The 20,769-nt window shown below is 36.6% G+C and overlaps 2 protein-coding genes across 2 annotated transcripts; both read left to right on the top strand.

Annotated features, from left to right (window-relative positions):
• On the top strand, positions 13,233-16,182 carry LOC18793256 (pH-response regulator protein palA/RIM20). The gene is made up of 6 exons (XM_007223154.2): positions 13,233-13,542; positions 14,035-14,202; positions 14,646-14,907; positions 15,025-15,191; positions 15,353-15,502; positions 15,624-16,182. The coding sequence occupies exons 1-6, from the start codon at positions 13,498-13,500 to the stop codon at positions 15,972-15,974; spliced, it is 1,143 nt and encodes a 380-aa protein (XP_007223216.1). The 5' UTR covers positions 13,233-13,497; the 3' UTR covers positions 15,975-16,182.
• Positions 16,368-18,926, top strand: LOC18789668. Its single transcript, XM_007226847.2, has 8 exons — positions 16,368-16,567; positions 16,664-16,757; positions 16,844-16,969; positions 17,109-17,267; positions 17,811-17,929; positions 18,149-18,340; positions 18,429-18,519; positions 18,614-18,926. The coding sequence occupies exons 1-8, from the start codon at positions 16,413-16,415 to the stop codon at positions 18,695-18,697; spliced, it is 1,020 nt and encodes a 339-aa protein (XP_007226909.2). The 5' UTR covers positions 16,368-16,412; the 3' UTR covers positions 18,698-18,926.

The following is a 20,769-nucleotide window of genomic DNA, read 5'->3' as shown; positions in this document are numbered from 1 at the left end:
CTTCCTATTATGCCAATCAAATTTCATTTCTTGAATCTATATTTATAAAGTAAAACATTCAAAATATTAGAAAATACTTTTGATTAATTCAAATATTAAGAATTAAAATTATTAATTAAATAAAGATATAGTATATTTTTATATTAAAAAAATAAAAATAAAAACAAAATCAGATAATAAGTTCTATTTTTATGGAACATAACTATCCATATTATCTTTTCTTAATTTATTTCTTGAATATATATATATATCTATATATATAAAGCAAAAGGCAGAGAATGGTGAAACATTCAAAATATCAGAAAATGCCCTTGGTTAATGCAAACATTAAGAATTCAAATTATTAATTAAATGAGGATAATATGATAAATTCACACTTTTTCATATTTAAAAAAATTAAAAGAAAAAAAAAACAGATAATGGATCCTATTTTTATGGAACACAACTACCCATTATCTTTTTTAATTCTAAAATAAATTTACTTATTTTTTAAAAAAAACCTCTCGCAAGCGCGGAAGCGCGTGCAAAGAGGCTAGTATATATAAAGCAAAAGGCAGAGAATGGTGAAACATTCAAAATACCAGAAAATGCCCTTGGTTAATGCAAACATTAAGAATTGAAATTATTAATTAAATGAGGATAATATGGTAAATTCACAATTATTCGTATTAAAAAAATTAAAATTAAAAGAAAATTCAGATAATGGGTCCTATTTTTATGGAACACAAATATCCATTATCTTTTTTAATTCTAAAATAAATTTAATTTTTTTAAAAAAAAACCTCTCGCATGCGCGGAAGCGCGTGCAAAGAGGCTAGTATATATATATATATATCAAAAGACTGAGAATGTTGCAAAAGGAATAGAACGAGAAAACATTCAAAATACCATAAATGCCCTTAGTTAATGCAAATATTAAGAATTAAAATTATTAATTAAATGAAAATAATATGGTAAATTCACACTTTTTCGTATTTAAAAAAACTAAAAATTAAATTCTATTTTTATGAAACACAACTACCTGTTATCTTTTTTAATTCTAAAATAAAATTTTAAATTTTTTAAAAAAAGCCTCTCGCAAGCCTTGAAGCGCGTGCAGATGAGTTAGTTAAATCTTATGTCAATTGTATGAAAATATATATATATATATATATATATTACTATATTAGACTCTCTTTTTTTTTAATCAACAGCTATCAATCTTTTTTTTTTCCTTATTTGAGAATACCATGTAAGATAAATATTGAGTATTTAGTAATTATTATGGATCATACTTTATATTTTTTTTTAAATGAAGTTTAATGATATGCATTGAATCTCTTTCAATTGTTGAACTTTTTTTTTTGTTTTTTTTTTGTTTTGGGTAAAAAACATGAGGTGTTAGTTGAGCTGAAAATTACTCCAAATAAAGCAAGAAGTTCATAGAAGGTTAACAATTTTTTTTTTGGGTATAAAATGTTTACACCTTCAGCACTTGTCAAACGTTGTCCATGAGTTTGGAATTGAGTAGTAGCTACACTTATTGAACATTTTCAAGAAGTTCATGTGTCATAATTTTCCAATAGTTTTCAATTCCAACTCATGTCATCTATTTGTGGATCACCAGCTTCGATTGGATTTGATTATATTGAATTCACAATTTAATACATATTAAATTTTATGCGAATTTGCTATATTTTCTTAGCTATGATTGAATTCTAATGAACTTGTATTGTATTGGATAATTTGAAATCTAAATATATGGTTGTAAGTAAATTCTATACATTTTCATCAAAACAAGTCAAATTGGATTATATTGAAAAATACAATTTAAATGCATATTCCTTACATTTTCAAGGTTTTTTTTTTTTTTTTTGTGGAAATCGAGTTTCATTAAATAGAAGGCCAAAGTCATATTACATCAAAATGTACTCAAATAATTGATTACACACAAAATAAAATACAAACAGACAGAGCCCACTACAAATAAAACTAATAAAATGCATAGAGCACACATAAAAGTATTAAGTCCACATAAAGGCCAAGAGCCCACATAGAGGCCAAGAGCCCACATAACGGCAAAAAGCCCACAAAAGGCAAAAGCCCACAAAGCACAACACAACATTAGGAAACCCTAACACTATTAACAGATATGTGCCGAACAATCCTACAGCCACAAACCGCACCACCATAGCAAGCCGACAACCACCAGAGAGAAACCAGTAACCAATAGAAAATGGTGGTGAGCAAGCCACCCAAGCTACACCTAGTAGGAGTAGCGCTACCATAATCCAAGCAATAAGTGTGATTTGCACTTTAAGAGTATCTCCAGGAGACACTTCAAATTTTACCCCAATTCTAGCTAAAATAGCTAAGTACTTAAAAGTTGGTTTCTCCAGCAATGCTCTATATTTTAGCTAACCTCAAATATTTTATTATTTTAAATTTATTATTATATTAAAAGAAAGAACCCAAAAGCTAATTTTCTCTAGACCCCACCGAACCTTTTTCTTTTCTTTTCTCTCTTTCCCTCTCTCTCTCTCTCTCTTCCAGCTTTTTCTTCTCTTTTTCTCTCTCTCTCTCTCTCTTTCCCTCTTTCTTTCTCTCTCTCTTGCACAACTTCAGTTGGCGAGCCTGAATTTCTCTCTCCCCATCGCTACATGTAGGGATCCAAAATAGCGAAAGCTAAAATAGCGAGAGAAATAGTGTGGCTGCTGGAGGGCAGTTTTTCCTTCTTTTTTGCTACAATGGCTAGGGATAAGGGAGTAGCGATGCAACTGGAGATGCTCTAAGGGCATCCCAAACTCCATCAATTCCACCGAGGATAAATAATGGAAGAAACATCTGTGGAGTCAAGGAGCCAATGATAGTGGTTAAGACCAACCGATGTGACGCAGCCTCCAACAATGAGGAGAGAAAATGCATTGCAAAAACCTGTAAAGAGCACCAGAAAAATAAAACCGAAGCCTTCACGGCCTAAAAGATGAAACAAATTAAACTTAAATAAAAGGAAAAAAGAAAAAAAAAAAGGAACTGGCTCTACAAAAACAGGGGAGCAACCCGAAAATGGAGCAAAATTTGGGGAGGGGAATGGAAGAGAGATGAGAAGGTAGGGAAAAAAGGGGTGAAGGAGAAAATCAGAAAAGAAAGAAAAAAGAAGGAGATGAGAAAAAAAGAAAAGAAAGCAAAAGAATGAGAGAGGAAGAAGGAACCAGAGAAGAAAGAAAGGGAGAGAACAGGGAGAAAAAGCAAAAAAATAGAAAAAGGAACCAAAAAGAGGGAGGAATGAGGAACAAGGAGGTAAGAAAGGGATGGGAGAAGGGTCGGTGACCGCTTCCCCCCTTGGCGGCGCTAAAAGAGAGAGGGCTAGGGTTGGGAGTTTTTTTTTTTATTAACCCCAACCTATAAGGGTTATTATAAACTCATACCCAACCTTTATTGACCCATTTGACCAGTACATGAACTTTGTGAATCCTTTCATAAAACACCCTCCGTCACTCAGTCCGTCAGGAGCCTCGTTAAGTGAGGAGGTGACGCTGTCGACGTGGAGCAATTTATAAAGTCACCATGGCGGCTCAAAGTTGGAGGTTGCCATGTTGGATTCATGCCCAAATGAAGCTATACGCGTTGCCATCCCCCAAAACGATGAAGCCCTAATCCCCAAATTAAACCCAAATCATCGATTCCTCTATAGAGTACAGAAAAAAGAACTCTTCTTTCCATTGCCAAAAGCCTTCAATTCTTGTGGATCGTAGAGGTAAAAGGAATCGAATCTTGAAGGTTTGAGTTGTTGTCGGTGATGGCTTGGTATACCAGACCTTGAGGAGAAGTGAAAGAGTACGGTAAGTTTTGAAAGATGATATTGGATTTGTGGGTTGTATTTGTAAGTTTCAAATGGTGGGGCCTAGTTTTTGGTTGGGTTTGTCGGAGTTATGCTCTATTGCTTTTGGTTTTTTCCGTTTATGATTTTACCATTTTAGGTTTTGGTTTGATTGTTTCTGGTTTTGCCATTTTTTTTTAATGTTTTTTCCATTAGTTTATGTTTTTCCCTTTTATACGGTTTGAGTTCCATTTAATACTGAAAGGAGGGTTTTTGCCACTGTGTATAGTCAATGTAGTGACTTCTATGGTCCCAATGAATACCATTGTATATATATTGTCTAATTGCATGTGCATTTTGGTATTTTTAGGTGAACCTGATATGTTTACAGTGACCATGTATCACGGGGGCAGATTTAGTGACAATTTCTATGTTGGAGGTGATATTGCCTATTTTGATTATGTTGATAAGGAATTGGTTGAAATAGGTTATATGGTTCAGGAATTGGGTTATCTGGAAATGATTATACTTTATCATTATAAGTTACCTGGGCATTCAAACTCTCTCACTGTTGCAGTATGATGAAGATGTAGGAGATATGTGTGCATTAGTTCCAGAAGTTAAGGAGATTGAGATATATCTAGAGCATTTAGACTATGACATTGAAGACTTCCTTAAAAGTAAAGAATCACAATCTTGTTCCACAGTTGAGAAAAAGTGTAAAGTGTTTATTAAGGAAATATATGAGGAACATCCCCTGGCAATTATACGAAGTGGAAGCAAAGTTGAAGTTGACACTGAGGTCGAGAATGGTTGTGACATTGGGGTTGAGACTGGAAATGAAAAGGCATTGGTAAGGGAAATGAGAAGAATTGGGAAAGGAAAGGCAGTTGTAACAGAACCATATGATTCTTGTGATGGTTATCCTTCTGACAACTTTAGATTGGTAGATACTGGATATGTAATGCATAAGAATGATGATATTGACCTAAATACCTTAGTTGGAGATGATTGGCTGGGTGGTATTTCATTTACAAATACACAAGGCCAGGTTGCACATGAATTTGCAAGTGAGGCCATAACTAAAGCTACAAATGGGCCTGATCAAGGTGCAAATGGTCATCCTCGAGATGGACCTGGAACTGAGAAAGGTGGAAATAGGCCTGAGAATGGTGCCACTAGGTCTGATCAAGGAAGAACTAGGCATGATGGGTTTTTTTTGTAGTGATTTTAAGCCATTAGAAGATATTGAAGAAGGTCACCATATTAATGCTGAGTTATGGTCTACATCAGATGGGAAAGAAGGTGGTTCAACTAAGAGGTTCACATAATACAATCTTGAGACAGACAACCATGATCTACAGTTTGAGTTGGGCATAATGTTTTCTAATTGTCATGTATTTAGAGAAGCAATTAAAGCACATTGCCTGAAACTTGGGAAAAATATATATTTTAAGAGGAATGAGATATACAAACTGAAGGTTTACTATAAGGAATACCCATGCCCATAGCATATATATGATTATGCCAAGAGTTCTATGGATAAGACCTTGGTTGTGAAGATTTACAACCCCAACCATAATTGTAGTAGGGTTTGGAAGAATAAACAAGCCACTACCAAATGGATAACTGACACTTTCATTGATAGGGTTCAATCCAAGCTCAAATTCTACCAAAATCACTTCTGAATGTTGCTACTAAGGAATGGGTTGTTGGTGTTTCACACATAAATTGTTATAGAGCCAAAAGAGCTGTTCTTCAGTTGATAGAAGGGATTGTGGCTTCACAATATAGCAGGTTGTGGGACTATTATGAAGAAGTGAAGAGAACTAATTTGTGAACCACTATGAAAATGAAGTGTGATTTCAATGGCAATGATGCAATATTTCAAAGACTTTATGTCTGTTTAGGACGGTGTAAAAAGGGGTTCAAAGAAGGTTGTATGCCTATAATTGGGCTAGATGGTTGTCACTTGAAGGGAGTCTATGGGTGACAACTGTTGACAGCCATTGGGATATATGTAAATAATGAGACTTGGGTCATTGCTTATGCAGTGGTGGAAATGGAGACAAGGGACTCTTGGCACTTGGTTCCTTGAACTGCTAGTTGCTGATTTGGAATTGTTAACTCACATTGGTGGTTGTTTATTTCTGACATGCAAAAAGGATTGCCTGGAGCATTTGAAGATGTAGTACCTAATGTTAAGCATCATTTTTGTGTTAGGCATCTATTCAGCAAGTACATAAAATTATACAAGGGCAAGGCACTTAAGGACATGTACTGAGGTTGTGCAAGAGCCACTGTAGTTGAGTAATATTAGAGGTGCATGGATCTAAAGACTCTTCATGTTAGGGTCTGGGAATGGCTAGTGTCTAAACTTCCACAACAATGGTCTAAATCACATTCAACTTAGCTGTGAAATGTGATATGCTCATCAACAACCTGTGTGAGTCATTCAATAACACAATTAAACCTGCAAAAGATAAGCCAAACTTAACTTTGGTGGAGATGATAAGATGCCTATTGATGAGTAGAATAACATCTAGAAGGTTCAAGATGATGAGTTGGCCTTATGAATTATACCCTAACATTTTTAACAAACTACAAGCCAAAAAAGTTCTGTGTGGCCAATGCACACTGTCATGTGGTCAAGAGGCTCTAAATATCAAGTGGATGGTGGGAAAGGGGATCAATATGTAATGGACTTAAACAGACACACCTGTTCTTGCAAGGAATGAGACTTAAGTGGTATACCATGTGCTCATGGTATTGCTGCAGCACATTACAAAGGGGGTAGACCAGTTGAGTAGTATGTCAACTCTTGCTATAGCAGAACTGCATACTTAAGAGCCTATGACAACCTCTTACAAATTAACGGTCCAAATCCATGGGCCAGGTTTAAGCATGAAACTGTTAAGCCACCATCATACAGTAGACATCCAGGAAGACTAAAGAAACTAAGGAGAAATGAGGCTGAGGAGAAATTTGATAAAACGGGGAAGAAATGTCTTGGAAAACAAGGCCTTGCTATGAGGTACAGCCATTGTGGAGAATAAGGTCACAATAGCATGACTCATCACAGGCATCTACCTCCAAAACAAAAGAAGAAAACTGGAAAAGTATTCGGCTCCAAAAGGGAAGACAAAAAGAAAAGTTGTAAGGGGTAAGAAAAAAATTGGAGAACCTCTAAATATAAGTCTCTAAACCCTAGTATGTTGTTTGATGTATGTAAGCATGGTAACTATGCGTATACAATTGTTTGATGTATACAAGAATCAAACCCTTCAATTGAACCAATTGCAATGAGGACAAGAAGCTCACAATCAAAGAATTCAATAGAGGCACCAATTGCAGTGAGGACAAGAAGCTACAAATCAACTCATAACTTAGGAAAGAAACATGAAACGATTGTGTACGGACAAGTGAAACGAAGCCACACCTTTACTCTTTTTTTTTGCTTATGTTGAACTGTGCTTGAATTGATTTATTTTGAGATGGGAAGAGTTATGTTCAACTATGAATTGGTATATTTTGAGATGGGAAGAGTTATGTTTAACTCTGATTTGGTACATTTTGATATGAGATAAATTATGTTCAACTCTGATTTGGTATATTTTGAGATTTCAACTCTGATTTGGTATATTTTGATATGGTAATGGTTATCCTTTTAAGATGTCAACTTATGTATTTTGACACTTCAGTTTGGTTGTATTTACAGATGGGAAGTTATACATTTTCATATTAGAACTTATGTATTTTGACACTTGCATTTTCACACCTGTTTTTTTAAGAACAATTTACTAAATGTAAAGGTTTACAACTTCATTTCAAAATATAAGGTTTGCATTTTCAGCTTCATTTCACACCTACATTTTCAACTCTACCTCTCTCATTTCAAAATGTAAAGGTTTACAACTTCATTACAGACATAGCATAACTTACATTTCATTACAATGTTATCATATAAACACCCTTTGCAAAACAATGACCAAGACAAAGCCTAAAATTCTAGTTCTAGCCTAACATTTTTGTTAGGTAGATGCTTTCTCAAGCCCCCACCAAACAACACCAACAAAATCACCAAAATTGTAACACATGAACTCAATAGCACTACCCACATAAGCTTCCCTCTTATCCCCACTTTTCTTTGCAACTCCTTATGCTTTTTTACCTTTCTTAGCAACCCAGGAATAACAGTCCTAGATCTTTCACCCATTCAGGGATCAATCCGCTGAAAGAAGTTGCACCCTTGTCCTCTCTGTGCATTACATCAAGCCGATCACTTTCTAACCCAAATCCACAACAACAAAAAAGAGAAATTCAAAAACACAAAACTCATATCTCTTACCCCGTGCTTCACACATCCAAAGAAACATCTCCAAGGGTTCGCACCAGTCCAGGAAGTGAACTCCTGAGCTTGCTTTCCACAACAACACTTATGCACCTCCATCTTCGTATCAATTGGGAAAAAATGAAGGAGATGAAATTAGAGATTTTGACAATTTTGGGGCTCATAGGCCTTTTCTTTTGTATGCTCAAGTCTTTTGTCGAAGATTTTAAATTGCTCCACGTTATCAAAAATACCTACATCAACAACACTACCTCATCACTTAATGAGGTTCCTGAAGGACTGAGTGCGGAGGGTGTTTTATGAAATAATTCACAAAATTTATGTAATAGTCAAATGGGTCAACAAAGGTTGGGTATGAGTTTATAATGATCTCTATAAGTTTTGGGGTTTATAGCACATCCACCCCAAAGGGCAAGGGCAATGCAAGGTTTGTCACTATTCACGTGAATAGTGGTAGCCCTTGCCTTTTTTGTTTCCACCCCAAAGGGTAAGGACAAGAGCAATTACTATTCACTTTAATTTATTTCCTATTTTTTATACTTAAACCATTAATTTTAGTGTGGGAAGTGAAGAATATGGCTACGGTTTTTATTTATTTTTAAATTATGAAAATTTTGGTTTATTTTTCAATTTTTTCTAAATTTTTTTCGTTGCTGACGTTATCGATGACGTCAACAAACCCATACAAGATTTGCCTTCGGGTCTGCCCAAGCTTGTGGAGCCCACCAACTGCCCGATCTTGCTGTTGCACGCTGGAGCCAATTGCTGAGCCTAGACCCCTCCTGCCAGGACAAAAGAGGAGCGTTGGAAGTGCCCTTACTGTAGTTAATCCGACTTCTTTTTTTCTTCTATCCTTTTTAAATAAATTTTAGTTGATATTATTAAAAAAAAATTGTGAGTGTCGGCCCGGAGAAGCCCACGTTTGCTTGAAGAACGTAGAATCAGGGGCCCATTAGAGCATGTACAGCGCCAGGGGTTGGCCCAGGCAAAAGGCAAAAATCAGCCCAAGTCCAGCTCCAGCGCGCGCAAAGCAGCCCGGGCAAGCTGCGGGTCCCACGAGCCCGGGCAGGCCCAAGGGCGAAAATCGACTGGGCTCGAGCCCGAGTTCAGGTGACGTCAGCGCTGACGTCACCACCAACGGTTACATGCCACGTGTCGGAACCGGGTGGCTCCGATTGGATTTTTTTCAGAAATCCTACGGTTCTCATTTTTTTGGCCAAAAAAATTTTAAAAAAATCCGAAAAAATCCGAAAAAATTCTGAAATTTTTTTTTAAAAAAATACCAAAAATGTATGTATTTTTTCCCTATAAATACCTAACCATTTTATCTACTTTCAACACCAAATCTTCATACAATTTCTTCTCCATACAATATTTTCTACTCTCCACTCACATAATTCATTTTCCACACCAAATCTCCATACAAACTCATCTCCTTCCAATATTTTTTACTCTCTACTCATATTTTCCACTTTCCACACCAATTCCATACAAACTCTTCTCCTTCTAATATTTTTTACTATCCACTCACATTTTTGTACTACTTTCCATTTGTAGAAAATAAACAAATGGCATCTTCTGTTGAAATCGGAGGCTCGTGGTCAACCCAGGAAGATATTGCGTTGTGCGAGTCTTGGGTGAACGTTAGTCATGACCCTATCACGGGCAATGAGATGAAGTTCCATCATATGTGGAGCAAAATTCATGGAGAATTTTGTCAAAGATCGGGTTCCATTCGGACCGAAATGGCTTTGTCTAGTAGATGGAAAATTCTAAACAAAGAGTTAGGGAAATGGAGAAATGCCTTGACAAAAGCAAAGGAGAACATTCGGAGCGGTGCGAATCTTTCCGATGAGGTAAAATATTTTTAATTGTCATTTTAATCAATTTAATGTAACTTTTTTTTATTGCATATTCTATTTCTTTTTGTTGCACAATGTTTATTTTATTTTTGCATTTCCTAATTGGATTTATTTATTTACATAATCAATTTTATTCTTGCATTTCAAATATGTTTATAATTTCATGCATAATCTTTATTTTTTGTTTTTGCATTTTCAATTTGTCTATATTTATTTACATAATCAATTTTATTCTTGCATTTCAAAATAGTTTATAATTTCTTGCATTGTATATTTTTTTAATGCACTTCCAATTATTTATTTTGAATAGATCATACAAGCACAAATGTGGTTCGGTGCCATGGGACAAGGGAAAAAAAGTTTTGTGCATTTCCAATGTTGGGAAATTGTCAAGGATTGTTCCAGATTCAAAATTATTCTTACCGCACCCCCGGTTGTGTTGCATGAGACGCCGCTCCACGAATCGCCATTAACCGATTCACCATTGGACTCCCCAATGGAAACGGAGTCACCACTCCCACGTCCGCCGAGACCTATTGGGAGAAAGGCGGCAAAGGCCAAGAGAGGGGGCACTTCGAACATTGATTGTGTTCAAATATTCGAGCAAATAGCTAAGAACAACTCTCTAAGATTGGAGAGAGACTTGAGGAGAGATGAAGCGGACAAGGCACGATTGGAAGCCTTTGCAATTGAAAAGCAACATGCAAAAGAAAAAGACGAGGATGACAAAGAGATGAAAATCATGGCCATGGATACGAGCCATATGTCTCCTGAAACAAAGGCCTATTGGAAACATAAACGAAGGGATGTGATGAGAAGAAAACTTTTCCATGACGACGGACCTAGCAATACGGATTGGCTAAATGATGAAAACCATTAGATTGTATTGTTGTATTTTTTTATAATTGTTGTATTTTTTTTAAATTGTTGTATTATCCTTTAATTTGTTGTATTGTTTCTTTTTTATTCAATCAAAAAAGCATTCTATAATTGGACTACTTATTAAAAACATTTGAGCATTCCTCACAAAGATTAATTAAAAACAAACCTTCATTTATTGCAAACAACACACAAAACAAACCATACATAAAAGCATAATAATAAAAAAGACCTCGCAATAATTCCACAAAACACAACACACAAAAACAAAGCATAATTAAAAAAAAAGCATAAATCCAAACAAAGCACAAATCTAGCCTTCATCCATTGTGATTGCCTTTCATCTGCCACAAGTGCTCGATCAAGTCAACTTGACGTCTTTCGTGAACATATGAAGATTGCATTTCTTGATAACGATCAATCATGGGGTTGTTGAATCGACCATCCTGAAGTAACGGTTCGGGCTCCAATGGTAGTCCATTTGGTCCTATCGGCCTTTCATATATTCTTGTCAACGCCGTGTTCATAGGATCGGGTTCAAACACCTCTGGAGCATCGTAGTCATACTCATCCTCCACAATCATGTTGTGGAGGATGATGCAAGTCATCATAATACTCCTCAGCACCTCCTCGTCTAGCATCCGAGCAGCACCCCTGATAATTGCCCAACGAGCTTGCAAGATACCGAAACACCTTTCCACGTCTTTCCTGTAACCTTCTTGAAAGGAAGCAAAGCTTCTTTCCTTCTCGGATTGGGGATTCGGAATTGTTTTCACGAATGTCGTCCACCTAGGATAAATTCCGTCGGCAAGGTAGTAGGCCCCAGAGTATACGGTATTGTTGATTTGGTATGTGACCTGAGGGGAATGACCTCGCAATACCTCATCGAACACCGGGGATTGACCAAGGACATTGAGGTCATTCTGAGATCCGGCAACCCCAAAAAAGGCATGCCAAACCCAAGTGTCGAATGAAGCTACGGCCTCCAAAATGATACTTTTTTGGCCCTTCCGATTCCCATACTCTCCTTGCCACGCAGTAGGACAATTCTTCCACTGCCAATGCATGCAATCAATGCTTCCGATCATTCCTGGGAAACCTCGAGCCTCGCCTTTTTGTAGAAGCCTTTGCAGGTCCCTCGGAGTGGGTTTGCGAAGGTACTCCCTCGTGTACAAATTTTCCACTGCATCACAAAATCTCACCAAGCACTCTAGGATAGTAGATTTTCCCATCCTTGCAATCTCATCCACCTGCTCTGCAGATGCCCCATAAGCAAGCATCCGCAAAGCAGCTGTAAGTTTTTGCTCCGGGATAAGACCCAAAACTCCAACAGCATCATGCTTTTGAATGAAGTATGTGTCGTAATTACAAATATCATGCATGATTTTTTGGAACAAATGTGGCTGCATTCTATATCTCTCTCGAAATTTATGAGCAGGATATAACGAATTTGGGATAAAGTAATCCTCCAAGAGATTCTTACCCCGAGACTCTCTGCGTCTTTCCACATTCGGGGCACGACGACGATGGTGTTGGCTTGATTGATTCATCATACACACCGCCGCTACTTCAAGCATTTCTTCCTCTTCTTCATCGGCGTCCCGATCTTCTTCCTCACGTCTACGCCGGATTTCTTCCCATTCTTTCTGTTGCCTCTCCAACACCCTCCTGAAGTTTGACATTGAGAGTATAATGGGAAATTGTAAAATCTGAGAAATGAAGGAATATATCAGAGATTGTGTGAGAGGAGTGGTGTTGATGGTGTAGTTATATAGAGGGATTCAGAAGATAGAGATGACACGTGGCACAATTTTAGAGGGTGAAAATCTTATCTGAAATCTGAGATCACTATTTGAAAAAAATATCTGAAAATCTTATCAGACATGGGACACGTGGCACAATTTTAGAGGGTGAAAATCTTATCTGAAATATGACATTATAATTTTTTAAAATTATCTGAAAATCTTATCTGACATGGGACACGCGGCACAATTTTATAGGGTGAAAATTTTATCGGAAATCTGATATTATAATTTTTATTAATGAATATCCGAAAATTTTATCTGGAATAAGACACGTGGCAACCGAGATTCACATCCGAAAATCTTATCCGAAAATTTAATTACAAAAGATTATCAAAATTAATGATTTAAAGTATTAAAAAATAGGAAATAAAGTACAATGAATAGTAATTGCCCTAGACTTGCCCTAGACTTTGCCCTTGTGGGTGGAACCACAAATGGCAAGGCTGACACTATTCACGTGAATAGTGTCAGCCCTTGCTTGCCCTTGCTTGCCCTTGCCTTAGACTTTGCCCTAAGGGGTGGAGTTGCTCTTAGAGCTCTCATAAAAAAATCGAAATCTTGGCCGAGAAGCAAACGAACGAATCCAGTAGGCAATGATCCTGAAAACGACCCAAAACAACCAAACCCGGAAAATGGTACGCGCTAAGTAAGCCGCGGACGAACCACACTCTTCTTACTCTTCTCTCTGCTTCCTAACCTGAAAGCTGATCTCTACTAGTAATCTGAGCTCTGTAAAGGTAAAGGTTTTAGAAACTTCTCGTAAAACCCAGATATTGTCTGGGCTTTGTTTAATTGGCAACGATGATGCTTCATTTTCGAGACCCGGCAAAGTTGAAGACTAAGAAGGTATTTCCCGGTGCCTCTCATATTCTTGAGTTTATATTTTGGTGGTAAATGTGTTTTGAGTTATTTTTGGAGAGTCTATGGTGCTATTAAGCTTCTTTGATCTTGAATTTTGTTTTTTTCGGATTTTTTATACTGAGCTTATCATACACCCAGTTGATCAAATTTCCAATTTTGTCATGCCATGTTGCTTGCTTGTAATCAGCAGTGAGATTGCGGTAATGGTGAACGTGCATAGACCCAGTTGGGTTTTCTTGAATTTTGTTGGGCAGAAAATCATGTTTAGGACCCACAATAGGACAACAAAAAATATAGATTTAATAATGTGACATTGTCAACCTCATTGAATGAAATTTTGGTCTACTCTTTTGGAGGAAAGATTTTGGAAGGTTTTGGGGATGAATACATAGAAGTGGATATATGTCCAATAAATTATTCGGCAGTGTTACTTGTTCTTTGTGTGGTTAATAATTTCCCAAGTGATTTGTTGTCCAGATTGTGTTTGAAGAGGCTTATGCTGCTCGTGATTCCACAACACTTGAGCAACTGAAAGAATTAAGCTCTAAGCGTAGAATGATTGAGGAGTCTATTAATGAGAGCAGCTCCATTACTACGGCCATTGCAAGAGAAATGTCTGGAGGGTTAACTTCTCGTTCTCAACAGGTAATTTGTCAGTATGGCATTTGGTATTTGGAAGACCCACTTATTATTTCTTGCCTGCCAGGCATATGAGATTTATTTTGCATCTTTCATTTTCATGCATATTAATGTCACCCTTTGAATATACGTAAAAAGCTTTATTGTTTAGTAATACTGGCACTACCCTGTTCTAATGGCGAACTCTGTTTGTTTGTAGGTACTTTAATATCTGTTTGGATGAAACATTTGTTGAACTCATGTCTTTGTTTTTAATAATCTTATGTTAGTTTAATGCCGTCCTTCAATCTTCATGTGTTTTAGGTTGTGAGATAATGTTACATGGAGAACTTGCGTATTTATTTTGGTACAAATTGATTCTTTTCGTTTGCATCTAGTACGACTATGTAATCCAGTCTCTGATAGCATTTGATGTTTTGCTTATTCTAGTATTCTTTTCAATGTCTCAGGTTCTTCACAACCTAGAAATGTATCTTCCATTGCTGGAGAATTTGATTTTCCATGTGGGCATGATCGGCGACTTCGGCCAGATAGTTCGATGGAATTCAGAACTTAAGATGCAATGGACTAGTGCTCTTAGTTCATCTTCTTTCTTTAACTTTAAAGGTCCAAAATATTTTCAAATCAATAGCTTGCAGTTTGAGGTTGGTATGACCCTTTTCCTTTATGGTGCAATCCTTCGGGAGAGGGCATTAGAAGTTCTTCCTGCAGGTAGAAGATGCTAGCTTACCTTCATATTGCACTTTTGAGATTTTTTATTATTGTTATTATTATTTCTTTTGTGACCATGGATGTAATTACCTGATCAGTTTCTTTGCACTGTCATAGACCTAGTGCAATCGGCCACCCTTTTCAGAGAAGCTGCTGGTGTTTTTCATCATCTTGCTCATAAGGTTCTTCCTATTCTACAATATTCACTCACTGCGGAAAGGCCACCAGAAGTTGTCTCATCTGTGTCCACTGTCATGAGCCTCATTTGTTTGGCCGAGGCCCAGGTGAGTTTCCATTACAGAATTGCGGATGTTTTCTCTGTCCATACTGATATATGAATAAATCCACTTACTTTTCTTTACTAGGCCAGTTTTAAAGAGATGATAAAAGTTTTACGGTAGGCTTCTTCTTTGTGATAATTGATGTTGTTATGAAAATGTAATAGGCGGTAACAATAAAGAGGGCTGAAGAGAAGGGCACTACCGTGGGTCTTTTGGCAAAGTTGCATCATGGTGTTGCAGAGTTGCTTGATGAAGCTGCAGGTGTTTTAAATACAGCAAGTAGGGAATGTAATGATATTTCTTCACGCATTGTGGTATGTGTGCATTCATTTGCCCAGTTTTATTTCTTTATTCCTTCCTCACCTTGAATGAACAGTTTGGGGCTGATCAGAAAGTTTTCTTTCCCATTTTGGTTGCTCTTTCTGGTTTGTACAGGAATTCATATCATGTTGCAAAGCGCTACATGAGTTAAAAAGTAAGAAATACTTTGCCGAAAGCCTGAAGATTGCCAACCAATTCGGGGCTGCCATCGGAGTTCTTCGAGTTGCACTGGTTGATGTGAAGAAGAAGAAAATGCCAGGCCAAGAGTCATGGAAATATGTTCTCAAAGAGGAAATTGATAAGTTTGCGGAATTACTCAGGAAGCATGAACATGAAAACGAGTTTGTTTGGCATGAGAAAGTCCCCTCTGAGGATGAGTTGCCAAAACCTGAAGGTAACAAAATTGCAAGTATCATACCTTATCAACCCAAAAGATGGGAAAGACAACTTGCCTTCAAGATTTGATTGTACAAGAACCACTTATTGTAAAGCATTTCTGTTTCAGGTGAAGCCAAACAAATTAAAGATTCCTAGATTAGCGAAAATCCAAGTTTTTGCTGGTTTCTTTCTTTAGCTATATGTGCTCAACAAAATTGTGTATATTGAGTTGCAACTTGCTGGTGCATTGCTGCGTTATTTCCTACAAAAGAAAGGAATTTCAGTTACATTCTTTTAACTTTTCTTTAATCAAAAGATCAAAAAATAAAAACCATCACACACATTAAATTAATTTTCAAAGATTTACCATTTATTAATCATTCTTTTTATAATAAAAAATTAAATGTTCTTGTGGGTGAGCCCGTGGCAAGTGGCAGCATGAAATCCATTTGAATTTTTGGGAAATGAAAAATGATTTAACTAATAATAAAGTAATCAATCGCTCTCCAAATTCGCGGGAAGGCCATGGCTGTTGGTCAGTGCAGCTCTCTTCTCTGGTCGTGCAGACCATGCACGCCGAGAATACCCTTATCCCCTGTCGCGCCCTCTCCCATTCTCTCGACTCCTAGCCCCACTCCCATTCGCGCAAGTTCCAAACAATTGAGGCTTTCAACGTCCAGGTCTCTCTCTCTCTCTCTCTCTCTCTCTCTCTCTCTCTCTCATATATGCAGGGTTTTGTAAATCTTAGAGCTATCTTCAGCTGTACATATTTGCAGGATTGGTAGGGTTGTTGCTGCTGTGGTTTCTGAGAAAAACGCAATTCAGTCGAGTTTCGCCGGCACTGATGGGTTCAAACTCACTTACTTGGAGGTGGGTTTTCATTTTCTTATTGGTCTTTCTTAGATTTGATTAGGTTTGGGCATTTCCTGACATATGTATACAAAGTTTTGCGTTAGGGGAATAGCTGGTTGTGGGATGTGGGTGGGTTGAAAATATTGGTCGATCCAATCTTGGTGGGTAATTTGGATTTTGGGATCCCCTGGCTTTATGATGCTGCCAAGAAGTTTTTGAAGAATTTCCAGGTAGTCTTTTAGTTCTTAATTCAATTTCCTTTTTATATATAATTTGCCTTGTTGTTATGCATATGTTGCCATTATCTTGTAGTACAATTGTTCTGGAATTGATAAGCCTGTTTTGATTGGGTGAGCAACTTTAGTGCAGCTAAGTGATCTTCCAGAAGTTGATTGTTTACTAATCACACAAAGCCTCGATGACCACTGCCATTTGAAGACTTTAAAGCCACTCTCTGAAAAGTACCTGAATCTTAGAGTAATAGCTACACCCAATGCTCAGACATTGTTGGATCCCCTTTTCAGCAATGTAAGCATATTCAATCTGAAACTAGTGTTTTCTTTTACAGGCTGCAGCTCTTGAATGTTTCTGTTTTGTTTTTTATTTTAATATATGCTATTCATTGTAGTCACCATCAAAGAAATTAAGACCTGAGAAAAATTGGCTTGGTGGTCTATACTATAACAAGCTGATAATGACACTACACTTATATGGTATAATCAAATGAAATCCAAAATCATAACTTAACAATAAGCAATGCCTTTTTCTCAAGAACTAGCGTAGTTTATGGGTAGGAGATGTCAATCAGGCTGGGGCCTCTGTTCTTATTCAGCTGTTCACTGTCAATTTTTGAGTAATTGCGTTTACTGCTAAGGTGGTGGACATGACCGTAGACAAATTCCATGCCAAAATCACATCTCTTTTAACAACTGAACCTAAACCATTGTCTCAATTGGTTTCTGAAAGTTGCAATACTTGCATTCAAGATAATTAAATAATTATGCGCTCAGAAACATAAATTCAGATGCATCTTCTCTGTTTGATACTCACACTAATTTTTTCGTTTTTCAGGTCACATATATGGAACCTGGTCAGAGCTCCGTAATTGAAGCAAGAAGTGGTTCTACAGTCAAAGTTCAGGCCACTGCAGGGCCTGTTCTTGGTCCTCCTTGGCAGCGCCCTGAAAATGGGTAAGGTTTCATTTATCTATTGCCAGAATGACACTAGTGAATTCCATTTTCAAGGAATGTTACAGTTCCTTTGTGGTTTTATGTGTTCAACTTTTAGTCGAGTGAATATTTCCAAGGAATGTTACCTATCTGTAGATTTAATTTTGATGTAGTCTGTTATCTAATATTTACTCTTTAGTTGAACGAATATTAACTATATATATATGCTATGTGGACCAGATATCTTGTCAGTTCTCCACAAGGGAAATTTACTCTTTACTATGAACCCCATTGTGTATACAACAAGAGTTCAGTGGAGAAGGAAAGGGCTGACATTGTCATCACGCCGGTCATAAAGCAGCTTCTGCCTAAATTTACTTTGGTGTCTGGACAAGAAGATGCAGTTGAACTTGCAAAGCTGCTGCATGCCAAGTACAAATTCTTTTTACCTTAACACTGACATATAAAGAAATATGGTTTTATTGTAAGTATTTCAATGTCTTTGTTGTACATTTTGTAGGTTCATTGTCCCGATGACAAACGGAGACTTGGATAGCAAAGGGCTTCTTGCTAGTTTAGTTCAGGCTGAAGGAACAATAGAATCATTCAAGGTTGTTTTCTTCAACTCCTTGTTGAGAAATATATTTGAGTCATTATGTTTTTGAAGAAAATAAACTCTTAAGATGACATGGTTATGTAATGCAGGAACTTTTGTCCAAGGAATTACCAGATGCGCAGGTACTGCAGCCTACTCCTGGTGTACCTCTAGAGATCCCGCCACTCCCATAATTTGTTTTTGCAGATACACAGAAACTGTATCTCCTTAAAAATATGTAATCTTTATCAAATCAAATTTGTAATTTGCCAAATGGAAGTTCATTGAAAGGCAAGGCCCAATGGGCTTGGTCTCGCTACATACTTTTTAAAGAAAAAGAAAGCCCACTGCCGGTACAGTTAGAGGCGCAAAACATTTGTAATTTATAGAATGAGTGCAAGTGATGCGGGTAAGTATGTGGAATTCTATAGTTAGGGCCAAGACCCTTAGATAACACCTGTCTCTTAATCGTTTGATCAAATTAGTTAGTCGTTGAATCAAATTGGTTAGTTTTATCAAACGATTAAGAGATATGACTCTAATGTCCCCTAATTATAGAGTGACTCGGGTAAGTATAGTCTCAATTTAATTAGTAACTAAATAAAGTACTTGAAAGCTCTTAGTCTGTCAGATCCTGTTTCCATGAATTTTTACAGTTCTATAAATGTTGTTTTGTTTGGACTGAATTTCCTATAAATGTTTACACTTTCGTATTTTTCTAGGAAGCATGTGGTTATAGTGTGTACGTATACACCACAATCTGTTTGTTTGCCTATGTAGTTTCCTCTTGTTTATTTGCCTAATAAATTGGGTATTTTTCTTAATTATATGGTCGCTTTTCTCCTTTTTTTTTTAATTATTATTATAATAAAATAAAAACACCTTTGACAACCTCAATGAACCTGGACGGTTCCAACCATGAGAGATATTAGCGGTAGTGTTATTAGACTGCAACCACAACAATATTCCATTTCTGGAGCCAATAAAATTATAAAACTAGTTTACTTTTTTATCACCAAAGAATAATGGGAAATACACATAGAATCGAGCAAATATGATTGCATTTGCAGCAACACGAATGCATTTGGACGAGTTGGCGTCGTCCTTCAGGAATGATTCCGTGAAAATGGCCTACATTTATCTTGTTATTCATTTATTTTGAATTAAAAAGCAACATTGGTTCGTCAACAAAGACGAGGACTTGACCACTGAACCCATTGATCCAAAGGGCCGATTATGGTTTAAGCTTTTAGGCTTAGTTGCTTGTTGAAATTTGTATGTATAAATAATATAATTAATCATTAAACTATTGATAAATGCATTTGGTCGAGTTTGGGGCTGCATAATCATTTCATTAATATCGGTAAGTACTATAACAACAATTACTTAGTAGGATGCTTTCTAGCTCCGCCAACCATAACTAGCTAGGAACTAGGAACTAGGAACCCCTAAGAAAGCCAATGATTATTGTTTTCATCGTAGGTAATGTTATTCATTGTGAACCGTTCATGTATTGCGTTAATAATTGACACTCAAACGCGTATTAATGACTGTTTATAACTTTGAATAAGATGAGGGACATCACTCTCAGTGTGCTATATAATGACATAATGAAAATTTAATTTGCGAGCATGACTAGCTAACTGGAAGATTCGCTGAATTAAGGTTAATAGCTACAGAGAATCCAAAGGGATCTCGTATAATTAGGTCAATTAAGTATATGGGGCAGAGCAAATAATGTTGTTGCTTCGTGGTGTTAATTCTGCCAACCACGTCAGCTAGCCAGCACATAAATGTGGACTTCTCAGACTTCAGAGCTATAGCTACCCAAAAAAGAAGCCAATTAATTGTGTGGAAATTTTAGAACTTAAAAACTATGTGGGTAATTTTGCCCCAGTGGGCAATTGTCCCGCCTAATTTGTGAGATTCACTTTGGAATATAATTACAATTTATTTGGGTCAACTTCAAATTATAAATATTTTTGGGGGAAATGTAAGGATATGTATTGGAACGGGAATGAAGTACTAGTGCATACTATATAGAGGGGAGAGAAGATAATTATAATTCTGCAGTTTACTCGAGTCAATATCAAATGCTAATTGATCACAGTTGTTTTCTATCTTTAGATGGGGAGGGCTATATTTAGTTTTGGGTTACATTTATCTTTCTAAAACATGATTTTATAAAATTAAAAAAAATAGTGGTAGATTATATTTTAAGAAAAATTAGGTATTAGACATAATTATCTTTACTAATTAGTATTTG

The sequence above is a fragment of the Prunus persica genome, chromosome G1 (genome assembly GCF_000346465.2).
Source record: "Prunus persica cultivar Lovell chromosome G1, Prunus_persica_NCBIv2, whole genome shotgun sequence".
Taxonomy (NCBI): domain Eukaryota; kingdom Viridiplantae; phylum Streptophyta; class Magnoliopsida; order Rosales; family Rosaceae; genus Prunus; species Prunus persica.
The sequence above is the reverse complement of the archived record's forward strand: the minus strand, read 5'-3'. Positions and strand labels throughout refer to the sequence as shown.

What these genes read in the sequence shown, in the direction of transcription:
- LOC18793256 (XM_007223154.2), top strand. Translation starts at nt 13,498, where the DNA reads ATGATGCTTCATTTTCGAGACCCGGCAAAGTTGAAGACTAAGAAG. An exon ending in TAACTTCTCGTTCTCAACAG is followed by an intron (nt 14,203 to 14,645) that starts GTAATTTGTCAG and finishes TCAATGTCTCAG; the next exon opens with GTTCTTCACAACCTAGAAAT. An exon ending in ATATTTCTTCACGCATTGTG is followed by an intron (nt 15,503 to 15,623) that starts GTATGTGTGCAT and finishes TGGTTTGTACAG; the next exon opens with GAATTCATATCATGTTGCAA.
- LOC18789668 (XM_007226847.2), top strand. Translation starts at nt 16,413, where the DNA reads ATGGCTGTTGGTCAGTGCAGCTCTCTTCTCTGGTCGTGCAGACCATGC. An exon ending in TGGATCCCCTTTTCAGCAAT is followed by an intron (nt 17,268 to 17,810) that starts GTAAGCATATTC and finishes TTCGTTTTTCAG; the next exon opens with GTCACATATATGGAACCTGG. An exon ending in GAACAATAGAATCATTCAAG is followed by an intron (nt 18,520 to 18,613) that starts GTTGTTTTCTTC and finishes TATGTAATGCAG; the next exon opens with GAACTTTTGTCCAAGGAATT.